Below are 22,072 nucleotides of genomic sequence, written 5' to 3' on the forward strand. Positions count from 1 at the left end.
TTATGTATTTTTTTTACTTACAATAATGTACTTTTGGTTAAGAATGTTTTTTTCCCTTTTCTTAAAAAGGTACCATTTCAGAGATATAAGGTTCCCTTCCAGAAGCTACTTGATTCTAGGTCAACATCAATTGGGCGTTTTTCCACTGCACAAACTACTGAAACCCTGGTACCAGCAGGATCCAACGGTACTCAAGGGTGATCTCCTCTATCTTTTGTGAAGTTTGCAGTTGAATTTGCATGACAGATATTATTTCATTATTTCCGACTGTTGGTGCTAAGCTATAGCAATCATGACAGCTATTTAGCCAGATTAGATGAAATACAAGAGCATGGAAAAAATACACTTCTGGTCTGAATTGACTAAACGCAATGCACCACTTTTTTATTCTTTTGTTTGTGCTCAAGGTGTTTCATTCAGCCTGGGACTGTATATGAAATGCTGATCCTGTTTTAAAAGCAAAATTTTTTGCCATTCTTCTAAAATAAGTCTTCAAATCTTCAGCTGTGCAACCGTACAGGGAACTTTGTTGTCGTGTTTTGAGACATAAGACAGTACCCAAATACAAAAAGGTTGAGACAGTGTGTGAAATGCTAATGAAAACAGAAAGCAGTGATTAGTAAATTCTGTTTGACCTGTATTAAAGTGATGCCAATTCCGAAAAAGTTGAAACAGGAGCATGTTTACCACTGTGTTACATCACATTTCTATTTCACAAAACTTAATGAATGACAGAAGACACAAACTGACCCAGTTTTGAAATTGGATTTTTTTTTGCCATTCTTCTGATATACAAGTCTTCAGCTGTGCAACCGTACAGGGCCTTCATTGTAGTACTCTGAGCTTAATAGGACACTTGTTTCAATGGGAGAAAGTTCTCAAACATGTTTGATACACTCTGACTGGTCTGAAACGCGATCGGGCGGCCAAAAATCTGTGCCTGCGCCCCTTTGCACACTACTTGATTCTCTCTCCAACCGTCGACTCCGACTGAACCAAAAATCTGCAGACTAAAGCCAAACTAGCACAGACTCCTCCAGACTGAGAATCGAGGCTCAAATCGGGGTAAAAGTCATGTAGTGTAACTCCGGCTTTAGGGGTTGAAGATCATAGGCATTCAGCTTTTTTCCTTTTCCTTTAGGCACAGCTATATCTCCAGATTCCCTGAATCTTTTGATTATATTTTGTATTGTACAGGGTGAAATACCTAAAATCCCTGCAGTCGCTCACTGAGAAACACTGTTCTTAAACTGCTGGATTCCTTTGCTGATGCATTTTTGGCAAAGTGGCGAGCCTTGACTGTCCATTTTGCTCCTTTCTGGGTCCTTATTTAATACCCAAGCATGATCACATCACCTTTTTAGGATGTACTTTGAACACTTCACAATGTTCCTCATCTTAAATTGCCCCATCCCAAGAGTTTTTTAGAACATGTTGGAGGCATCAGTTTCAGTATGAGTGTATATTTACAATAAAAATGAGTTTGATAAGGAAAATCATTAAATATCTTGTCTTTGTACTTTTTGTTGAAACACAGTTACCTACAGTTTCAACTTTTTTGATTGAGTTTTTATTTTTGTAATGATGAGTCATAGCTGTCCTTTGATTGACAGCTGGATGGACCACTACCAATGTGTGGAGACTGGAGCGAGTGAAGACTTTTCCAGAATAGAGGCTTCATCAGGATTCTGATTGATAGAGAGATGACAAAGAGCTGAGGGGTGTAAATGAGAAAAAGAACAGAGCCATCATTTTTTTGACGATACAGACAGTATTAAAAAGGAAAAGAAAAGACATGAGTGATGCTCCATCTCACTCACTCTTTCATAGGTTTTACTCGTTTTCACATGTTTGGGTTTTAGTGATGCATAGTAAATAAAACACGTGGTGAGAGAGAAAGAGAGAGAGAGAGAGAGAGAGAGAGAGTAACAGAGGTTGAAAGAAAGAAAGAAAGAAAGAAAGAAAGAGTGAGGAATAAAGACTAAGGGGATATGTATAAAGAGCAAAAAAAAGAAGGAGACAGAGTAGAAGATTGGAAAGATGTACAGAGAGCAAGAATAAGAGAGAGAAGGGAAAGGAGAGAGACAGAAACTGAGAAAAATAGAAAAGGGGGCAGAGGAGGCTGCACAGACAGAGCGAGAAAGATAGATGGAAAGAATGAGGAGAGAGAGAAATGGGGGATAATTAATATTTAAAGAGCAAGAGAGCGAGAGAGCGAGGCATAAAAAGAAATTGAGAGAATGGAGAGGAAACAGAGGAGAGAAAGAGAAGAATGAAACAGGCACAGAAAAAGAAAACATGAAGGAGAAAGAGAAGAGGAGAAAGAAAGAGTAGTAGAAAGAGAGAAACAGAGAGAGAGAAATAGGCAGGGGGACATAAAGTAGGGAGGCTGTACAGGTTGCTAGAAAGAAAGAAAGAAAGAAAGAAAGAAAGAAAGAGAAAGAAGAGAAAGAGAAAATCTATTTAATTATTATATTTAATGTTTGGATCGAATCAGAGAGTGAGAAAGTCATAGACCAAAAGCAATGGAGAAAAGGGAAAAAGAGAGAGAAGAAAAGAAGAGAGAGAGATTGAGAGACAGAGAGAGATTCAGTAAGAGAGAGAGAGAGAGAGAGAGAGAGAGAAGGAGACAGAGACAGAGAGAGAGAGACAGAGACAGAGAGAGATTCAGTGAGAGAGACAGAGACAGAGAGAAAGAGAGACAGAGAGAGATTCAGTGAGAGAGACAGAGACAGAGAGAGAGAGAGCGAGAGGGTGATTAAAAAGATTTAGCCCGTACTGTTTATTGTGCCACTGTTCCCCCGAGGCCGTCGCCTTATTCTTTTATTCAAACCATTCCTTTCACTCCTCCGTATTAAAAACACTCTTTTAATTGAACTATTTTTCTTGTGTATCTGCGGGGGGATACACGAAATGAAAATTATTTCATTTAGAATTCCCGAGTGATTAATTCAGAACTCCTTAGAGTGTGTGAGAAATAGAACAACCTCAGGTGTTCACACACACACTCAGACGGAATGAGTTTTAATGAACAAATACTACAGCACACATCTATTTGCAGATCGCAGATATAGTTCAGAGCGTTCAGAAGACAATCGTCTTCATGCTTGAATACTTCCTTTACAAACATTTGAAATGAACACACTTCCATTTCCATGTTAGTCAGTAAGAACAGTTCAGTGAAAAATCCTTAACTCAGATTCAGGCTACAGGACGACTGCTGTTACTGTTTTTAGCTAAAGTGGCCCCAGAAAGGATTTGGACACTGACCACTGGTAAAATTTAATGAGGTTCTTTAGGTTACTTTAGGTTAGTTTATAAAATGTTAAATAAAATTACACATATTTTAGCACATTATCAAACTGATGGTAGAGTCTTTATCTGGAGAAAGCCTGGAGAAGAATTTCAACCAGGCTGCACTAAGAGTACTGTAAAGCACAGAGGTGGAAACATCAAAATCTGAGCTCTAAATCTACAATATATCAACACTTTATGATATTATTCCAGTTTACATTCTGCTGCACTTATGGGTTTTGTACTAGTGCTTGGTGAATCTATCCTTAACTTGACCAGTTACAAATAGCTAAAAAAGGCAGAACAATAAAGGAAACAGAACAATAAAAGAAAAAGTTAAACTGAAATCAGACAGAGCTCGACTTCAAATTTCATTCATTATTAGGTCACAGTTATCGTAAGAACCATGATGCCCGTGAATGCGTTTCTGCTTTCTTCCATGGTAACATTCAATGGTGTATAGCGCCACCTGCTGCTTGTCTAAGTGATGCCTGCTCATATGTATTTTAACAATGGACGTCAGTCAGTCAGTCAGTCAGTCAGTGACTCAGTAAGAGATACTGACTCTTGTAGGCACTTTAGAAAAAACAACAGTGTCACAGAAACACTGTGTTTCACAGACCATATTGTTATGTTTTCCCCAGTGCACTGGCTTCTGTTTTACAGGAACTGTATTAGGTTTCGCGCAGTGTGAGTCTTACTGAGATTTTGACACTGGAGAAGCCAATTTTACAAACTGATATAGATCCACATTTCCACACTTCTAACCCTTCTAGGGTCTAATCCAGGGGTGCCAAGTCCTGGTCCTGGAGAACAACCACTTTGCAGAGTTTAGCTCCACCCCTAAACAAACACACGTGATCCAGGTAATGAAGACCTTTAAGAGCATCTAAATATTAGAGACAGGTGTGTTGGATTTGAACTCTCCAGGGTTTTAGATCACTCAGGATTGAGCAGCCCTGGTTTAACCTCACATATGAGCTCTTGCAGTTTGAGTAGTTATCTCTTAGAAGTTCCAGTTATTGCTGGTCATAACAAAATGTCAATTTATATGAATTATTTATGATTTGTTGCATATTGCAACAGGCAGATGAACTGCATGGAAAGTGTAGATTTTAAACCAGGCCTGCTCAAAGTGTTACTCATGGATGTTTGATTTGGCCTGCTAGAAATTTATCTTTAAATCCACCCATCCTCAGCCAGAGAACATGAGAGAACAACCATATATTTATACTAAATAAAAACGGTTAAATATTCTATATTTTTAAAATCATTTAGTAACAAAATACAGAGTAATGTTACAAAATAAGTTTGTAAAAATGGTAAAAATCTGTCTTTTTGGATCTCGGCCCACCAGAACATTGCACTGACCTCCTAGACAAAAAGTTTGGGCAGCCATACTCTAAACTTTCACTTCATTCCATATTTGTGTATGTAAGCAGAAGAGGAGATGTTTTGTCTGGATTTGAATTTGATGGACAGTTATTGTTGTCTGTACAGTCTTGTTTTGTGGAAATAAAAAACACCCTTTACATTTTTGGACATTGAAACAAACAGAAAAAAGACTTTCACCTTTTGAAAAGTCTTGAACCTCTTCATACAGATTGTAATTTAAGTGTTGTGTTATTCAATATTAAATAGGGATGCATGATCAGAATCAGCCAAGAAAAGAATTTCCAGATTTTCACATGATTGGAAAAATGATAATGTATTATTTTGATTTTGCTGATCTGTGTTGCAGCTTTATGAGGCACATCACTTTAGGCAGGTAAATGCACTCATATTTGAATACTATACTGAAATGTCAAAGCATAATTATACCTGACTCATTGCTAAACTTTGCAATTTTGACTAATGGAAAGTATTGGAAATGGGCTGTTGTGTTCATTGTGTATATTTAGCCCACACAGAGTGACCTTCAGGTTTTTAAAAATACTGATGCTCGGCCAAAAACAAACAATCAGTCAACTTGGCTGTAAAGAAAATGGAATCGGCCATATAAATCCATAAACAGTGCATCCATACTATGTAATAACATATGTAATACTATAGAAAAACAAAAGTAATAACTCTCAGTTTCTAATGATTAAAACTACTGTAGCATTTCTTGCCTTTTTGTAGGCGATCCAGTCAAAGACCCGATCGATATCTGTGGCTTCGAACACCTCCTGCGAGATCGGATGGGAACTGGCCAGACCATCCAGCAGCATCACCTCGTGAAGAACATCAGTCAAGAACCTTTGCTTCTCCTGCAAAACACACGAAACATTCAATGAAAAAACTAAAACAAAAAAGACCTTAAATGCCTCAAAACACTCACAACTTGGAGCACCAATCCAGATAACGCTTGCATGAGATATATATCCAACTATTCAACTCCAAAAAGTAGAACTTATGGAAGTCTCAGCTAGAGTTTAGCATCAACTCATATTGAGAAAACATTCAATATGCTAAGAAGTGAAGCAATTCAGTATGGTGTGTCTGCACGCACTGAAACAAATGCCAATGTATGCTACATCTGGAACGCCTTAGGCAGTGTTTCTCTCTGCTATATATAGCACTATATGTGATTTCATGAACATTTACAATAAGCGCCATATATGAAAGCTTCATAAAATGCACCTCCTGTAATGTTTAATGTTCTAACAGCAACCTCAATCAAAGTGTTAGGCCCACTGCTCTCGTATCCCGATCAAGAAATGAGGAACTGACATTTGTGAATAAGAATAATGAGCAGGAGAAATGCTCTCGTCGCCCAAACTGGCAGGTGTTCAAAACAAGTTTGTGTTTGAGATGCTGACGCTTTATTAAACCTTACTTGAGCTATTATGAATAATTCCTGCCCATTAAAGGCTTGGCAGCTTTAAAGAAAAGAAAGAAAGAAATCCAATTTAAGACGCTAATCCCAGTGAGCGGGACGGTGGGTTCAAACAAATAATTCAGAGAGAAAAAAACCTGGAGACAATCAGAGAAACCCGGTGTTGTTCTTGAAGTCAACAAAAGGAGAATACCTCTATGATCCTACAACACCCAAGTCACAAGCAAACACCTTGAAAACACTATTAAAAACTATTCTTACTTGCTACAACAATTAATATTCTCCATGTTGCTCTCAGACTCACTGGTCACTATACTGGAAACACCTGCCTTAAGCATCCACTCAGTGCTACTTTATTAGAAAAACTGCCTAGTATTTCCACTCACCGGTCAGTTTATTAGAAACACCTACCTTGTACTTCCACTCACTGGCCACTTTATTAAAAACACCTACCTTGTACTTCTGCTCACTGGCCACTTTATTAGAAACACCTGCCTTGTACTTCCACTTGCTGGCCACTTTATTAGAAACACCTGCCTTGTACTTCCATTCACTGGCCACTTTATCAGAAACACCTACCTTGTACTTCCACTCACTGACCAAACACCTTCCTTGTGTCTTCTATATATTGGCCATTTTACCAGAAACACCTACTTTCACTAACTGCCCATGTTGTCCGAAACATCTACTTTGTATTTCCACTCACTGGCCACTGAATTAGAAACTCCTACCTTACAGGTTCATTAAATCAGTGTAGAATTACAGACTGTGGCTCATCAGATGCTGCAGTATTTATGAGCCCCCCTCTACCCCATTTATCACTGGTCACTTTCTGACCACAGGACTGCTGTTGATAACAATGAATCTGACTTAAGTTGCTGAAATTGTGCCTTCAATTTTTTTCTATATGATCCATTGCTAGTGAGTGCGTAGTCAGAGTTTAAATGAACCTTACATCAATACAGACCTAAAATAGTTTAATTAGACATTATACTACATTTTAAAATTCTTTAACTGTAAATATTTTAAATGCCTTCTGTTTCTATATAGGTCAAGTAAACATTAAATATCTTAATGAATTCTCTCTCTCTCTCTCTCTCTCTCTCTCTCTCTCTCTCTCTCCCTCTCTCTTTCCCCTCTCTTACTCTCTACTCCACTTTCCTCCAACACAGAAAAAATAAGTAACTTAATGAAATTAGATGGAGCACAAAGTACTCAGAGTGAATAATGCCGACATGAGACACGAATCGATCCCAAAGCACGTTCTCTCTGTGAGATTCAAACATTGATCTGTTTTCATTGGGCAGTCGCTTGGCGTATTCCTGTATTCACTAATGGTGGAAAACATCGCCCAAATGACGTTAGGATGAACGAACAAGATGCGTGTTATGAATCATCCACTTTCTATTACTAAAAGAAACAGCTGAGCTAATGTAGGGTGAAATTACTTACAATGGAATTACGTCCACGGTACAATTACCTTTAGATAACGCAGCAATATAATAGAAAATGTGCATCGCTTAATGACACGTTACAAAATGTGAACATTTTTCCCCATATTTCTCTGCAAGGATATGACTAAAATAGATCAGAGGAGTTTGTAAGTTTGTGCTACTTCTTTAACCCCTTAAAATCTCAGGCTAATCAAATATTAAGGCTTATTATTCAGTAACTACAGGGACTTCAATGCAAAATGGTTGAGCTATTCTTAGGCTATAGAAGTGTGTGATAAAACTTTGGGCCCACTGGCAAAAATCTTGCATGACTCTACATTCATACACAAAGTAAGTAGTAAGTAAGAGTAAAACATGTGAAAATGTAGCTGATCAGTTGAATATATATAGAAAACCTCGTATCTCCAAAATGGCACCTTTACAGGAGAAGCAAAAAAACATACTTTACTTCCAATGTAAGTCAATGGAACCAGGCACTTTTCCAAGTTATTTTGGGCCTTTTCTTTTGGTCCACGTATCATGAAATTTACATACAATGTAAAGGACCACAGGCATTCAAATGTCAAAAACTGAAAAATATACATATATACATATATTTGGTCATCTTGTCAAAATGGAATCCACTTGCATAAAACCAGTAAAATCAAAGGCAACAAATTGGAAAAAAAAAGAACTTCCAAAAAGATATATGAAACATTGGACTCCTAACAACTATGCAAGACCTCATAGACCAAGACCTGGTGTTCTCACAACAATGAACTGCTCAACCCACCTCAGAGTCCAGACCTCAACATTACTGAATGGCTTTTTTGGATTGTGTGAGAGAGAAAATGCAACCAATTTTAAGACTGAACTTCTGAAAAGAATGAGAGCTGTAAAGGAGAAGGATAGACACACTTAATACTGAGTATTGTGAAATATTTAGTTATTAAGGTTTTGTGTAATTTTCTGTTAAATATATATATATATATATATATATAGTCTTGACTGATTGACTACATTTGTGGAAAGGATGGGAATTTTGCTGAAATTTTGCTAAACTGCCTTTTTTATCACATATTAGTGTGGTAGACTTAGGATGGGACTGAACTCTGCAGGATGGAAGACTCCCTGGAGCAGGTAGAAGCCAAACGCTGCACTGTAGTAGATCTCTAGGAGCAGAGCCTGTGCCTTGTGCTTAAACTGTCAGGACAGCAGGAGCTTATTACAAACTCGGGACATGTCTAAAGTCGTTAAACCAGCCTGGTTGGATGGTAAATTGTACAGTTTCATGTAAGGGATCTCACTCATTTGCACTCTCCATGGTTTTTACTGTACACTATGTGTAAAAAACCCAAGTGACAATGCTTTATCTGTACTTTACTCTTGTACTAAACATTAACATGTCAGTGTCACCGCTATGCTGAGAATGATTCACCCCCCTAATAATATGAGGACAACAGCCAATGTTACAACTAGCCCCTTATGGGTAACCCCACCTGTGGGGTAAGTTCTAATGTTTGCACTTTCAGCTGAATTATTCTGTAATGGTGGATGCTGCAAACAAAGTTTACATTTTCATTTGTAGCAGAGATGTGCGGGTTGTTTGTATTAAAAAAAAAAAAAACTTGCTCAATTGTTTTTAAGAACTTAAGTAAATTCCTTTTTCTCTTTACACTTACAATACATAAATATATACAGGGGGGTCCACATGTCTGAGACAACTAGTTTACTTTGCATTGTTTTTAAATCTAATACAAAGTTTTTCATTACAAATGACATTATAGGCATACAATTTTGAGTGAAAAGTGGAACATTTGAAATTTGAAGAATTTCTTAGCATTTGGTATGTTTGTCTTTTACTTTAATGACCATGCATGCTCGGAACTGTTACGGACTCCATAAGCATGTGAATCGGTGGATCAAATTAACCTGAGACTCGTCTGAACATTTTCAATAGAAGGAATAACACTAAAAAAAAGTATGTTTTTGTACAAAGGCCTTAACCTGGTCAATTTCACAAATTTTCTTAAATTTGATTAGTGACAAGAAACACTGGAGAATCCTGAATATTTCTTCTACAGTTTACTTGTCATAATTAGTCTTTGTTTCAAATGTATCAAAATTTTAAAAAATTGTTGTTTATTTCTAAATTGTGAAGATGTAAAATATCATCGCTGTCCAAACATAAACAAGTACTGCCAAAATGGTAACTTTACAGGAGTAGAGAATTTATTTAAACCTCAAAATTATGCAGAAAATAAAATTAGCAAGAAATGGAGATACTCTTACTGATAATGATATTTTGTTCATACAGAATGGATGTGCACATATGAAGCAAGTACAGGTAATATCTTTTTTTTTTTTTGGTATAAGTGACTCTGCAATAAAAACACATACACACGTTTTCTAAGCCACTAATCCTGGGCCACAGGGGGTGCTGGAACCTATCCTAGTCGTCAGTGGGCTGAAGGCAGGAAACGCCCTGGACTGTATGTAAATCTCCATTCCAAGAAATCCAAGTTGGCACGTGTTTAAAAAATAAACGTAATTAAACATTTTCCCTTTTTATATAAAGTTATTTCAAATTTAAGATAACTTTTGAGATATGCGTTTTTTAAGACAGCAACGAACTTGAACAAGTTGACTTATATTTGAACTATGCTGCAGTGTTTCTTTCTTTCCGAGCAATACTGGGGCTGATTCACCACCACGTTATACTCAATCCATTTGCTCTAACTTATCTACCTAGTTTTAGGTCTCAAGGAGCGAGGTGCTTTCGATCGCGTCTGGAACAGTTTTTACTGTAGATGAGATACTGCATCTTACAACGATTTGGTCAAACTAGCATCCGCCCAACAGGGTCTTCTGAAAGACAAGCATTATAAACAATGCAACAGCCTCAAAACACTATAAATGTTACATCGTTTAGAAGAATTCAAATATTGAGGTTTTGAAAAGGAAGGAAACTCCAGTAAGTCTGCACTGGATAAGTCTACATTCACAATTCATACATTCACACTAACTCAACACAGTGTGAAAGACAAGGAATTAGGGAGGCAGAAGGAGAGAGAGACATACACAAAGAGAGAGAGAGAGAGAGAGAGAGAGAGAGAGAGGGAGAGAGGGAGAGAAAGAGTGAGATTCACATAAAGAGAGAGGGGAGGGAAAAGAGAGAAACACAAAGTGCTTTCTACACCAGCTGGTGAGTCGAGTCTGATGTCATGCGAGTCACGTAACTGTGCTGTAAAATTAGTGCCATTAGAAGAGTCTCCATCTGGCCTGTATGTGCTCTCATTAGAGTGTTTACATCCAATGATATTTCATTTATAGTCCTGCTTATTGACATCTCTTCCTCCTCCACGGCCTCCTAAAAGCCTGTGAAAGAGCCAGTAGACAGAAGATCCAAACCAATCAGTCTGGGACCTAGTAGAGATGCTAATACTAATGCTTGCCCAGTAGCCTGTTGAGTTCTGTGCTACGGCTCAGCTGGCTCATCTCCCTGACTTTACTGGGCAGCAGATGTGAGAGGAACACAGAAAGAAAAAAACGAGCGCAACACTTAACCTTTAGATGTCCTGCATTATTACTGCCATTTTTTCTGTTATCATTAAAAAGTAACTATGTAGGCCTACTTACATAATTAATTCTGTAGTTGCTTAAGCAACTAAATATGCTTGAAATATATTTATATTCATCTTAGAAGGTGTTTTTTATATTTTGTTGTAACTTTTACATTTTTAATGACTAGTATCACTATATATATATATATATAACATTATGACCACCTCCATGTTTGAACACTCATTGTCCATTTTATCAGCTCCACTTACTATATAGGTGCACTTTGTAGTTCTACAGTTACAGACTGTAGTCCATCTGTTTCTCTGTATACTTTGTTAGCCCCCTTCTACCCTGTTCTTCAGTGGTCAGGACCCCCATGGACTCTCACAGAACAGGTACTATTTGGATCATTCTCAGCACTGAAGTAACACTGATATGGTGGTGGTATGTTAGTGTGTGTTGTGCTGGTCTGAGTGGATCAGACACAGCAGTGCTGCTGGAGTTTTTAAACACCTCAGTGTCACTGCTGGACTGAGAATAGTCCATTAACCAAAAATATCCAGCCAACAGCGTCCTGTGGGCAGAGTCCTGTGACCCCTGATGAAAGACTAGAGGATGACCAACACAAACTGTGTAGCAGCAGATGAGCTATCGTCTCTGACTTTACATCTACAAGGTGGACTGACAAGGTAGGAGTGTCTAATAGAGTGGACAGTGAGTGGACACAGTGTTTAAAAACTCCAGCAGCACTGCTGTGTCTGATCCACTCAGACCAGCACAACACACATTACCACACCACCACCACATCAGTGTTACTGCAGTGCTGAGAATGATCCAACACCCAAATAGTACCTGCTCTGTGAGGGTTCATGGGGGTCCTGACCACTGAAGAACAGGGTAAAAGGGGGCTAACAAAGTATGCAGAGAAACAGATGGACTACAGTCTGTAACTGTAGAACTACAAAGTGCACCTATATAGTAAGTGGAGCTGATAAAATGGACAATGAGTGTAGAAACAAGGAGGTGGTCATAATGTTATGCCTGATCGGTGTATATATGTATATATAGTGGTGTCAGAGCATGCACTGGTTCCCATGATCAGTGGCTCATCCTCAGCTGGGCTGTAATTCTAAAAACAGTAAGTAAAAGTTTTTGGTTGCACATCAAGTTTGTGACGTTAATGTTTGCAGGTTATGTGAACTTTGGAGCAGTTCGGTTTGGTACTCTGTTTGGGAGTGTGAGCTGCCATCATCTAGGTCGGGTCCTGATTCATAACCCCCAGTGGGATTTTGTAGCAGACTATGGCTGTGCTAGAGGTTAAAAGAGCAAATTTCTTCCCTCTGGAAATAAGAGTGATTTTCCTCTCTTGTACTCTGTCTGCTGAGTCAATTCTAAGTAAAGCATGGGCACGAACTCTGAGTTGTCTATGCTTCTATCTACCCACTATGCTACAATATATTGTGACTGGGAAACCCAAATAGGGCTCAGAGACACACACACAATGTTATGTTCTCTATTTTCCTATTCAACTTTTTCAAAATTGATCTTGGCATAAGAAAGTCGCGACAGAAATAAAAAGTAATGCCGTTGTTATTGTTCATGTTTGCTTGGATGTCAAAAAATAACATCAAATATATAAAAGGTTGTTTTTTCCTTTCTGCAAAAGCAGATTATACACACAGCACTTTCTTGTGCATTCAAATTCTAATAAAATATCTTCTCTTCTACTTACAAACTGTCATAGTTTCCCCATTGTCTCTTTGAGTGTGCCTGTTTTTCCCCTTGTACTGTGGCCATGTGCTTTTTAGCCATGTGCTTTTTTTTGTTTTGTTTCCTTTGCTCCGCCCTTTTCCCTACCTTCCCTAATAGGATTCTCACCTGTTTGTAGTCCCAGTCTCTTTCCTCTCCCAGGTGTTCCCCATTATTTTTAGCCTATATCAAGCACTTTGTTTGTTACTTACATCCAGCCTCGTTATTTACCACACATGACACAAACACTAATGTAGTATGGATTGAAAGTTTAGAAAGTGCACAATGTCTCCACTTGTTTCAGTGAGCTACAAGTCAGAAATGATTCATATATAACCACAGCATGCTTTTGCTATCATGACACCTGCAGCTTCTAAGGTTTAAATGGGGGAGGAGTTAATGAACAGGTGCAGAAACCTGTGGCTTGTGCCAGCAGCTACGCTTCCCCACACACACCATCCCCCACCTGGCCAGATCCAATACTGCCTTCACTGCTGCTCCACTGCAGCCGTCTGGGACAAAAACAGAAGCCATCTCCGCTGCTGGAAGCACACCAAACCAAAAGTTTTTAATATACAAGCCTGGCATTGCGCTGTGCTTCTATTTATAGCTTTACAGTTGTTAGGAGAAATAAACCCAATTTTGTTCTCTATGACTGTTCAAAGTCTTTGCAAATTGGTGCATATCCAACACAAGTGGGTTATAGCTGTAATTCTAATCCTGTCTTACACTCATATTGAACTCATATCTACCATGCTGAATGTTTCCCACATAATTAGTTTCTCCCGCAGATGTTTCTCCCAGATCTTTCCTCTGTATGATCCCAGTACCTCTGTTGTATATTCCTTGTAAACTTGTACTACTTGTAAACTTGTATCCTAACTACACTATCTGCAGCCCAGAGGAGGAGAATTGCATTGCATTGAACTGAATTTCTTGTCTTTGCCTCTTTGAAGATCAAAATAGCAGGATGTTGAATCAATATTTCGACAAATGACTATCCACCCATGTATGTGTATGCACTTACATGCACTGGTCCAAAGGGAAAGTTGTGCAAACTCACTGTCACACTCAAAGCACACAAATACTCTATGTAAAAAACTTCTATACAGAATGAGAAAAGTTTAACTGAGCTGACGTTAAACTACAAAAAGTGCTCCATTCATCCTGTGTGCTGTCCTTTGCGTTGTAGCTACTGAATTAGTCTCAGCCTCAGATGCTCCACCACCATGTACAGCCCCTCTGATATCTACTAAACACCAAGCTGTTGGGAAAATCAGGATCTTGTTAGTTGCATTGTGATTGGCTATCCACTCATGCCTGTACTCACTTCCATGCAGACAGGTTGTAATCTGTCTGATGGGAAAGTTCTGTAAACAGTTACACAACCAAGATGAGTCTTTTGGAGCAGGATATAGTAGCAGGGCTGAGAATGTCTATACAGTTCATTGCACCACAGAACATTTAAAAAAAAAATTAAAGAGTTTTGGTTAAATGGTATTAACCAGAATGCTGGATTCACATAAACCCAACCAACCCTTTCTTTCACTAACACATAGCACCCTTCAGTGTAAAGCATGTGTAAACCTTTGACTAACAAAGACAACATAATTATTATTAAGTTTAAATCAGACAAAAACACTGCAAACTTAAAAACATGATCCTAACCATCAAATGCTAAAGCATAATGAAATGACAGGCATGAAAGACATTTTCTGAAAATGCATTTGGACACCTACAATAAATCAGATCATTTTAAATAACTCTCACTCTGTATTTTCTCATTTGTAAAGCACTTTGAATGACAGCAGTGTATGAAAGGTGCTATATAAATAAACTTGCCTTGCCTAGCACTTAGAAGAATAAACAAAATATCTAATTTGACCAGGAATACTCAAACTTTTACATGCAACTGCCTATGAAAACATGACCGAAATGGGCACTGAACAATTTTTACTTTCTAGCTGAGAAGATCACATCACACATGGGAAAGATTCCATATTCCAAGAAGTATGAAACTTTTGTCAAAATGGTGTTTTTTTTTGGTGCATTTGATGCTATGCCTTGTAAACTGCCTTGATAAAAGGTTTATTTGGTAGTCAGAAGTTCCATTAACTTTTAGAAGATGTTTCATATGGTGTTATTCATTTATCTTTTATAAAATTAAACTTTTAGTTTATGAACCAGTTCAAAATATATGTTCCCTTTCCAGACTGTTCTTAATAAACTTTCCAGTCAGTCAGCTCTTTCACTTCCAAAAGAAAATCCTAAATTATTCTGAATGTAGGAAATGCACTAGGGTCATGCATTTATTGTCTGATTGGTTGAAAAATCATTAGGCATATTTCAGTGACGCAACCCCCAACCCCCCACCAAAAAAGTTTCCCTGCCTATTTCCACCCTAGCCTATATATCAAACAAAAAATAACTGTGTTTAATAGGTCATTTTGCATGTCAGTCAAATGACACTTGCGTGTCAAGGTAGGTGGTTCTTCACCATAATAAGGGACAAAATGTATCAGCCTCTCTAACGATAGGCTGAAGTCTGCTTACTATTAGACATGTCATACAGGCTATGAAGCTAATGCTAATTGCCACGTTTAATTTAAAAAATGTTAATTTTTTTTTAAACATTCTAAGATCTGACAGTAGAAATACGATTACATCACCATATACTCCTGCCTATGTTCACCTCAGACACCCGCCTCCCCTCTCAAATGCCAGTGGTATCTTCCATATGGCCATTCTATCCCTTTATCGGTGATCCGGTGAAGTGTGGCCATCAAAGCTGGGCAGATGTGACAGACACAATCAGTCGCTGAAATGAGCCCAAATGGACCTCTCTGCTTGGCTAACACTGCACGGCTGAGGCGGCTGAGGGCAGATAGGTATAAAATATTGGAACAGACGGTGGGTGTGTGTGTGTAAGGACTGAAAGATTTGTGTGAATGCATCTGGTTGCGATGAGGGACCTGCAATTTATCCTACTAGCTTATTTCTTAAGCCTCACTAGGAGGCTCTTCAGGTAAACCTTTCTAGGATAACCACGGTGTTTACACCTTCTTACATTTAGCTTTATTATATCTCACTTGTAGTTCATTGAAACAAGTGGAGAAACTGTGAGGAAACTGCAGATTCTAAACTTACAATTCATACCACATTAGTGTTTGTAAGTAAAAGAGGAGATATTTTATTATGATTTGACAAAATCTATTGTTGTGTGTACACTCTTGTTCTGTGGAAAGAAGAAAAAAACATCCTTTACATGTTTGCAATATTTACAGTTGTATGCAAAGGTTTAGGTGCTCTTGGTCAAATTACATGTTTTGCTGAACTTTGAAGTGAAAATGAATCATAAAATGTGGACTGTGCAAGAGCTGTGGCACATTTTGTACTTTGTGTTATTTGTTTTCCAATATGTGATGCGCAGCAAGTAAATAGAAACTGGGCACTATTAAAATGTAATTATGTAAGTATATGGTTGCATTTACATTGAACTGCAACATGGCACTGACAGTTCTGGATGTCTAAAGGTTAAATGCTGCATACTGTATTCTTTTTTAAATGGCTTCTTTTTGCATTTCTCTCACATCTGCTGCCCAGTAAAGTCAGGGATACGAGCCAGCTGAGCCATAGCACAGAACTCGATAGGCTATTGGCCTAGTGTTAGTGTTAGCATCTCAGCCTGGTCCCAGATTGATCAGTTTGGGTCTTCTGTCTACTGGCACTTTCACAGGCTTTTAGGGGACCGTGGAGGAGGAAGAGATGTCAATAAGCAGGACTATAAAAGAAATATCATTGGATGTAAACCTTCTGATGAGGCCAGATGGAGACTCTTCTAATGGAGCTGGTTTTACAGCACAGTTACCTGAAGAGGAGATATTTTACTGTAGTTTGAATTAGATGGAAAGTTATTGTGTGGAGTTTTGTTTTATGTATGAAAAAAAACATCCTTTACATTTCTGATATTTTTTCTCACTTGTTGACATCAAAATTAGTCAGACATGCAGACTGAAACCTGTTGATACAGAAAGTACATTGCATGTAAACATAGTTTATTATGTAAACTGGTATTCCAAAGTTTAGAATCACTTTTTCAATAAATTAATTGAAAAAAATCAGATACTATTCTGAAAATTCAGAAAATATTCAAGACATTCAAGAAAGTTATCAGATTCATCTGGATTACAAATAACTCAGATTGTTCCAGCTGGTATTTTATGGCAAACCAATACGGTCTTATTCATTATTTTTCAGCATTTAAAAAAATACTGCTTGCATAAGTGTTAAACCCCTTCAGACTAGTACTTAGCAGAACCACCTTTTGCTGCAATTACATCTTTAAGTATGTTGGGGTGAGTTTCAGGTTGTTCTGGTTGGACTGATGATGCTTGTGCACCGCAATTTTCACATAGTGCCACAGATTCATGATTGGATTGAGATTTGGACTTTGTAGTCCTGGCCATTGTAGAACATTTAAGCAGACTACTTTAGGTTGTCCTTCAGTGTCTCCCTGTATTTTGCATCATCCATCCATTTGTCCTTCAATTTTAACAAGATGCCTAGTCCCTATTAAGGAAAAGCATCCCCACAATGTGATGCTACCACTGCCATACTTCACTGTTGGGATGGTGTTTGTTGAGGAATGGAATGAACAGTTTTAGGTTTGTGCCACACATAGTGTTTTAAATGTCAAACAAAAAGCTCAATTTTTGTCTCATCTGACCCAAAAACCTTCTTCCTCATTTTAGCTGGGTCACTCTGATGCTTTCTGGCAAACTCCTGACATGCTTTGAAGTGGCTTTTATTCAGCAATGGCTTCTTTCCAGTCACTCTCCCATACAGGCCAGTTGTATGTAGACCTCTTGATATTGTTGACTGGCGCACCTCCTCTCCAGTTTTAGCCACTGAACTCTGTATCTCCTTCGGAGTACTTGTTGGCCTCTCTGGCTTACCTCACTCCACTTATTATGCAAAGTTTAGACTGTTAGCCTCGTCTAGGCAGTGCCTGGGTGGTATGATGCAGCTTCCGCTTACTCACAATTGATCCAACAGTGTTTACTGGGAAATTTAAACACTTAGATATTATTTTTCTCCTCTTCTCATCTTGTGCATGTCTGTAACTGAACCTCTAATTTAATTTGAATGCTTTTTGTTCTTCATTTTCACAGATTCACAGTCTGACCACTGGTACTTGAATAAAGGGAGCCTTTTATCAGAAAAGTTAAACTTATATGATTGGCAGGTAGAGATCAACTGTAAGCCAACCGTATCCACATTAAGGCAACATGTTTCATCTGTGCAAACTTGGAGCTTCCACAGCACAGGGGTTGAATACTGATGCAAACAGCATTTTTCAGTTATTCATTTTTATCACAGAATATTTACATGGTATATCTTATATAAACCCAATATCCATTTAAATTCATGTAAAATGAAACGTTATATGCATCCAGAATGATAAACAGAGCTGTAGATGAATGTAGTTACAATAAAACTATCCAAAATGCTTCACATTTTAAACCCAATGATCAAATCTTAGGCAGATAACTTATTAAGAAATTATTATTAAGAAATTCCTAACAAATAATGACAGTATTTATCAAAGTTTTTTGTATTCACAAAAAGCTTTAAATCTACAAAACATATGGAATCTAGCTTATAGTATTACAGTCTACACTGTTTGTTATTATTGAATAAAATAACAGCAATTAGTGACTTCTAACTTTCAAACGCTACTAACCATGTAATTACACGTTTATATATGACTTATTACATACATTTATTACATACATTAAATGTACAGCAAAACATCAGCATTTGCTATAGAGTTCGAAGCATAAACTACTCAAATCCTAGGCCTATGATTCAATCATTAGTTCTATTATTCAAATCCTGCATTGGCTGAATCACACAACAAAAACATCCTGCATGGCCTGCAGCAGCTGCTGTCGTATCGCTGAATAGTCACGATTCATATCATATGGTAGATCACGACCAAATCTGAGCCCAATTCACGTAGAGAAGAGGCTGAGCACTAGCCGCAATCATCACGACTCCTCATTCACTCAGAAAGCCATTGGCCACGGCCAAGGCTGAAACCCTGCGCTGGGTTTTGTTATGCTGATGACCGGCCTACTTACTTATTTTCATGTGCCCAGCCTCAAGCGCTTTTTCTCCTCCAAATTACTGCATTAAGAGCTTCTCCTCCACATGCATGCATTTTTGCCCCTCTTTCTTGAAACAGTATTATGCTAATTATCAGCTGCGTTCTGTCTGTACGAGGCAGTTTCTGTTTGTCCTCATATAACACTTTGTCACTTTGCTATTTCCTGATGTTCAGTGAAGGCCATGCGACATTGCAATAATGTCAGTAAAGAGATACTCCCTATTACTTGTAGTGAGTCGCATTATAATTACAGTGCCTAGCTGTGCATGAGATGATGTAATAAGTTATGTAAGTTAAGTGGCCTGTATTCTACATTTTTCTTCCCTTTGTTATTTTTTTACCCCTTAAAATCTCAGGCTTATTATTTAATAACTACAGGGACTTCAATACACACTGGCTGAGCTATTTTTAGGTTATGGAATTGTATATTAAGAGCAGGCCCCACAAGCAGGCCCTGGCCATTTAAAGGGTTAACATTTGTATGCTTTTATGTAGCAAAATCAGTTGTAATTCATTTCTACACAATCAGTTTCCTTTTCATTAGACTTAGACTTTGTTACTGAATCTTTAAGACTGGTATATGTAAATAAGCTTTGTTCTGATTGGCTGCCCTGCATTTTGCCTTATTCAAAAATGCTTCCAGGCTCAAGCGCACAGAATAAATTTAAGTTTGGGAAATTGTCAGGGAAAAAATTGCTGATCCTTTCAGACGTAGTCATGGTTTTGACATCACAACTATGATGAATTCAAAACAGGCTGTTCTTGCAGCTTAGCTTCCATATATGGGTATATGAGGAGTCTGTTGACAAACTCTTTTCAAGAAAAGTAAATGGAATTTGCCACAAATTCTTATTTTCTAAGTGAAAACAAGTTAACACATTATATACATGGAACAAACTTAAATATGATATTTTTCAGCAATTTTTTGCCGTGTTTAAAATATTGAGAAAAAATATATATATTTTTCCAATATGTTAACCTCAGCAAATAAACAGCATCTCTGCATTAAAATGTGCAGAGGTGTGTTCTCTGTGGAGGATGTGCTAACTTATATTCACTTGCAACATGTTTGAAAAGGGGTGCCCAAACTTTTGCACATGAGTGTATGTGTTATGAAAATAAAATAAACTAGGCCCACATTTCTTCCAGCTCTATATTGTAACAAGATAGCTGGCCTGTTGCATCAGAAAACACTGTAAACAGCTTTGACCAGCATCAAAATATACCTAAACCATGATGCTGTACTGCCAGTTGCCATGACGACACATCAGCTACTGTCCACCACTGCTGACACCTGTATGACATAAAAGACACTTGGATATTTTCCAAAGACAACTGGTTGTTTCATGGATGGACTAACTGCCTACATTTTCACATGTAATAAAAAATTTAAAACAGCCACGGCAGCCCATGCATATAAAAATCCATAATAATGCATCACAGGTTGGTGTTTTCATTAAACGTGATGTTTTTGATATAATACTGTGTCCCACCTCAACCAGAAATGCCCCTGTGGACAGAGGGTAGAGAGTGGATGGCGGAAACAAACTAAATGTTCTGAACTTCAGAAAGCAGTACCAGCCAAATATCACATGATCACATGATTTAGTTACAGTGTTAACTTTTCATGTCTTTTTAGTTCAGTCATAGTTTTAGTCTTTTGAAGAAAATGGCTTTTAAATTCTGGCCTATTTAAAGCTAAATCATAGTGATTAATTTTAGTCTATTCTACTCTGACTAAAATGGTAAATAGCTTTAGTTAATGATATAAATAACACTATTTTAGTCAATGAAATTGTGCACATTCTATTTAAAGCAATTGTTTCCAAAATTGTCTCATCAATTGACTATGAATTGGCTCTATTGTTGAGAAATTGAGAGTTTGCAGGTTCAATCCCTGGTGATGCCACAGGCATCAGTGTCCAAGAGATGGATGGCCTTCCATCTCCCCCCGAGTCACTCGGCGCAATGCTAGTCAATGCGGGCATCTATTAGCTGATGCAACAGAATTGCCAGTTAGTGTCCTCTTCCAAGCATATTGAGCTGCCCAATGACGTGTTAGTGAGTTAGTCAGTTTGAAAACATGTGGTGGTGCTTCATATCTCTTGGAGGCACATGCTAATTTAATAATTTTTGACATAATTAAATGGTTACCATATGAATTCAGAATCACTCAGAGTGGTTTGATGTAAAATGCTGTGTTCCAGAGAAACTAGAGGCAGAATTGTCCACAGTGGTGATAGGAATCTCCCTCACAGCAAGTTATAACACTAAATGGTTATGAATATGCTTACCGATGTGTGAGACATTGTTTTATGGTAGTTTTAAGAAGACTTTGGCCTAAAATGTTTTTTTTTTTAATTCATTCATAGTGGAGAGGTACATGCAGGTTGTTGTAAAAACATATTTTTTCAGATTCACCACTATTGTACCATCAACATCACATATAAAAACTCAGAAGACACATGTAGTACTAGTGGTTTTGGACAGCAAATAAAAGGGCTATATTTGTCTTGTAGACATAACTACATTCACTTTCTCTACAATGTACCATTTCACATCCAACAACTCTGAATAACTTTATTTACATCTCAGTGATGGAATTTATCTATAAATGTTGAAAAATTGGAGTTGACCTTTAGATTAACTTTATGAAAATAATCAAGGTTAATGAATTCAGGCGTCAAGAGTTTTGATTTCTTTGGTAACTCTATAATTCCATGTGTGTTAGTTTATAGTTTGGATTTCATAGTCTTTACTGTTATTCTAAAATGTGGAAAACAGTAAAAATGAAGAAAGCCATTCACTGAGTACATGTGTTCAAACTTTTGACTGATACTGTACCAGCTGCTAAATGTACAGTAGAAGTGTAACAGCTCTTTGTGTAGAAGCTGTGGGAGCCTATCGGCCTTCACAGCAATAAATGGATAACTGTAATTTGGCTTCCTACTGCCCACACTGGGAGTTTCACTAACCACACACGTGACGGTCATTCTGACTGACACTGATAAGGATGCAGTCACACAGTGGGTCTCATGTGATTCA

At 37.7% G+C, this 22,072-nt stretch overlaps 1 protein-coding gene across 1 annotated transcript in view; it reads right to left on the reverse strand.

The window, feature by feature from the left end:
- Positions 1-22,072, reverse strand: part of LOC118812328 (thyrotropin-releasing hormone-degrading ectoenzyme-like) — a 357,198-nt gene that overhangs the window by 154,011 nt on the left and 181,115 nt on the right. The window contains exon 7 of the mRNA XM_036577232.1: positions 5,406-5,543. Coding sequence (XP_036433125.1) covers positions 5,406-5,543 — 138 coding nt within the window. The remainder of the gene's footprint in view (positions 1-5,405; positions 5,544-22,072) is intronic.

Source organism: Colossoma macropomum, unplaced genomic scaffold (genome assembly GCF_904425465.1).
Source record: "Colossoma macropomum unplaced genomic scaffold, Colossoma_macropomum, whole genome shotgun sequence".
Taxonomy (NCBI): Eukaryota; Metazoa; Chordata; class Actinopteri; order Characiformes; family Serrasalmidae; genus Colossoma; species Colossoma macropomum.